General features: G+C 53.0%; 1 protein-coding gene across 1 annotated transcript; it reads right to left on the bottom strand.

Annotated features, from left to right (window-relative positions):
• Positions 1-1,016: 1,016 nt before the first annotated feature.
• On the bottom strand, positions 1,017-1,526 carry GGTG_14309 (hypothetical protein; the record flags this gene model as incomplete). The annotated part of the gene is made up of 4 exons (XM_009232236.1): positions 1,017-1,090; positions 1,172-1,214; positions 1,287-1,308; positions 1,453-1,526. The coding sequence occupies 4 exons, from the start codon at positions 1,524-1,526 to the stop codon at positions 1,017-1,019; spliced, it is 213 nt and encodes a 70-aa protein (XP_009230500.1).
• Between the last annotated feature and the right edge of the window lie 1,380 nt (positions 1,527-2,906).

Raw genomic sequence — 2,906 nt, 5'->3', positions numbered from 1 at the left:
CATGTGCGCTGGAAGAAAAGGGGGGCAAGGGCGAGGCGGGAGAGTGGACTTACGCTGGCAAGCAGAAGGACGACGGCTGTCTTGTACTCGGGGACCGGGATGTCGCTGCAGAGCAGGATGATGGTGTAAATAAAGATGAAGGCCCCGACTGAATGAAACAAAGCTCGCGGAGCTGCACTGATCGTAGCTCCTTCGCTTCGAGACATTGTGGATGTTCGATGACCCGTTGGGTGGGTTTGTGAGTGGTGTGTGTGTGTGGTGGGACGCGGTTGTTGACAGCAGCAAATTGAGCTGGGGAATACCAGACGTATTTATCCTCAAGCAGCTTTTGCGTACCCTCAGCCGGCAACCTTGGTTAGCGAAGGGCTGGACTTTGTGAAGGAAACAGTAAGTTGTAATTACGGCTAAATTATGGAGACTAAATAAACACCCACATCAGCTTACAATATGTGACGGTTTGTGCCATGATCGATGATGGACCGCCATTAAAACGCACTGAACACGCGCCGAACAGTCAAATCCCTTTTTTCTTTCCCTTTTTCCTTAGAATAAAATGATGCATTTCTTTCTAATCTAGGGAAGAAAGGAAAGAGGGGATTCCGGTGTTCGGCGCGCGTTCAGCGCGCCTTGATCATGGTCCCTCGTGGGTTCTCGTCTGTGGGTCTTAACCCAAATCGTCACAACGGGTGCTTACAAATTTATATTCGTTATATTATTTCCGGAATTTTCCGTAAACTTACCTTTTTATCGTATTTGTATGCAATATTAATAATAGACCTGTTGGTGAAGGAGGTTTTGGGGGCCAATCTGTACTGTATTGATGTCACAGATTATGTACCGGTGCAGGGCAGCTACAGTTGTAAGCCACCGCCGCAAGCGGGGAAGCGCCCAGGGGGCGCACGTGGCCCGCCTCCTCTCTACACGGTACGGCGGGAGTTAAAACCGTCCCTCACTGTTCGTTCTTGGCCCCTCTTAGGAGGAGGGCCAAGAATCAGCAAGGAAGCCACAGCATCATCTTAGACGGCAGGCGGCTGCAGCACTGCCTTTTGAATACGAGCCTTGTTGGTCCTGTGGACCTGACCGTACCCAACTAGACTGCATGCTGAGGAGTCTGTGACAGCAACCACCTGTTGGTCGGCTCGGGAACTCTGCCCCTCATTTAGATACGTACCGTAGACCTCGCACGGGCCACTCTCCTTCCCGTGCGAATCGTTCTGTTGGTGTTGTGAGTCGGATTTATCACGCCCCGAACTCTATGTATGTACCGTGTGACCACGAAGGTATACGGGATCCTTCTTGTGGGTCTGCCTGCTAGCATGCACGTCAGTACCACCTGCAAGGCTCATGCCTCAATTCTTGGCTCCCCCACCCTGCTCGCTTGGCATTTCCTTGGCCGCTTCATTATTACATGGATCCCTTGTGGTCAGGGTTTAAAAGCCGGAAAGTGCTTACGCGCACCTGCGGTTAAATAACGGATCCACATCTTGGCAGTTGTATCCAAACGGGGGCTTGGGTGGCAGTGGCATTTTGTGTGGGGCCTTCCCTAGCATGTTGTGTGCCAAGCCGCACAGACATATACGAGCATTTCAGGTTGCACTCGCCAAGGCAACTTCTAAGATACACCCCTGTATTGGCCAGGCCCCCAGTGTAACGATTGGGATGAACCTTCCCCACTACGCTACACACCCACAAAAGGGTACGATGCCAAGTCACACGTGTGGCTTGACATTGAGGTTCATATAGGCGCGTGCGACGTCGACCCCAGCCGACCGTCACACCTGTCACAATAGATCCCTGTAGCAATCATGCTGCCAAGAAAGCCAAGATGAAAGGGTAAAAAAAAAGTCGAAAATTGCCGCATAAGCTGTGCTAGGCATCGGCGCTATTGTATTGCCACCCTATTATAATCGCTGCCCTCAAACAGGCGACAGGGAACATGTTGCTATGCACCACAACCTAGTGGGTTTTGCTAAGCGCCCGGTGAGCGAGCAAGTACCTTGCTTCCCGCCCCACCATTCCAACCGAGATTGGCACCCCCTCCCCCCGGACGGAGTGTATATCCCCCATAACGCGCAGACCATCCCTCCCCAGCCCTTTGGGCGGATTCCACCCGCAAAACACTAGCCTCATACAGACACGCCCCCCTTACCTGCGGCCCATTGAAATCTTTGCGGTTAACACTTCTTTTAATCCTTTTTCAAGTTTCCACCCTTGAGCGCTAGCCTTCCCCGGACATGCCCGCGGTGCTATATCCTGTCCCTCGTGTTTTTTTTCTTTTTTCCAACGTGTACCACGCTTCGCACCACCCCGTGCCCATTACACCTCCATACGCCCCAAAGCTCACACCCCCATACACCCTATAGCTTACACCCCCACACACCCACAACTTACACCCCCATACACCCACAGCTTACACCCACAGCTCACACCCCCATACACCCACAGGTTACACCCCCATACATCCCACAGCTTACACCCTCGATGTTCGCCCAGAGCTGACCGACGAAGGCGCTGAACGTTCCGGGGGGGACCCGGACACCGTACTCCGCTAGCCTTTTCGCTTGCGCCCCGCCATCACCACAAACACCAGCACTACAAAAGCACCCGCCAAAAACGATAGGAGCGACCGGGAAGCAAAACTAACCTGAGGGAGAAGGGAAGGAAAGAAGGGATTCCGGTATTCGGCACGCGTTTAGCGTGTTTTGATAATAGTCCACCGTGTGGGTCCTGGTTAGTGGGTCGGGGCCTGTGGGCCTTGACCCAGATCGTTACATTCAGAACGACTTGGAGGGAAGGATTCGCATGTTCCGCCCATTTTTTGCTTGGCAGAGAAGCAAGGTTGTATGCCAAGGTCGCCAAGGCCCAGGGCCTGTCAATCGAACTGAGGCGTTGAACATGGCTAGGAT

The sequence above is a fragment of the Gaeumannomyces tritici genome, assembly GCF_000145635.1.
Source record: "Gaeumannomyces tritici R3-111a-1 unplaced genomic scaffold supercont2.239, whole genome shotgun sequence".
NCBI lineage: Eukaryota > Fungi > Ascomycota > Sordariomycetes > Magnaporthales > Magnaporthaceae > Gaeumannomyces > Gaeumannomyces tritici.
The sequence above is the reverse complement of the archived record's forward strand: the minus strand, read 5'-3'. Positions and strand labels throughout refer to the sequence as shown.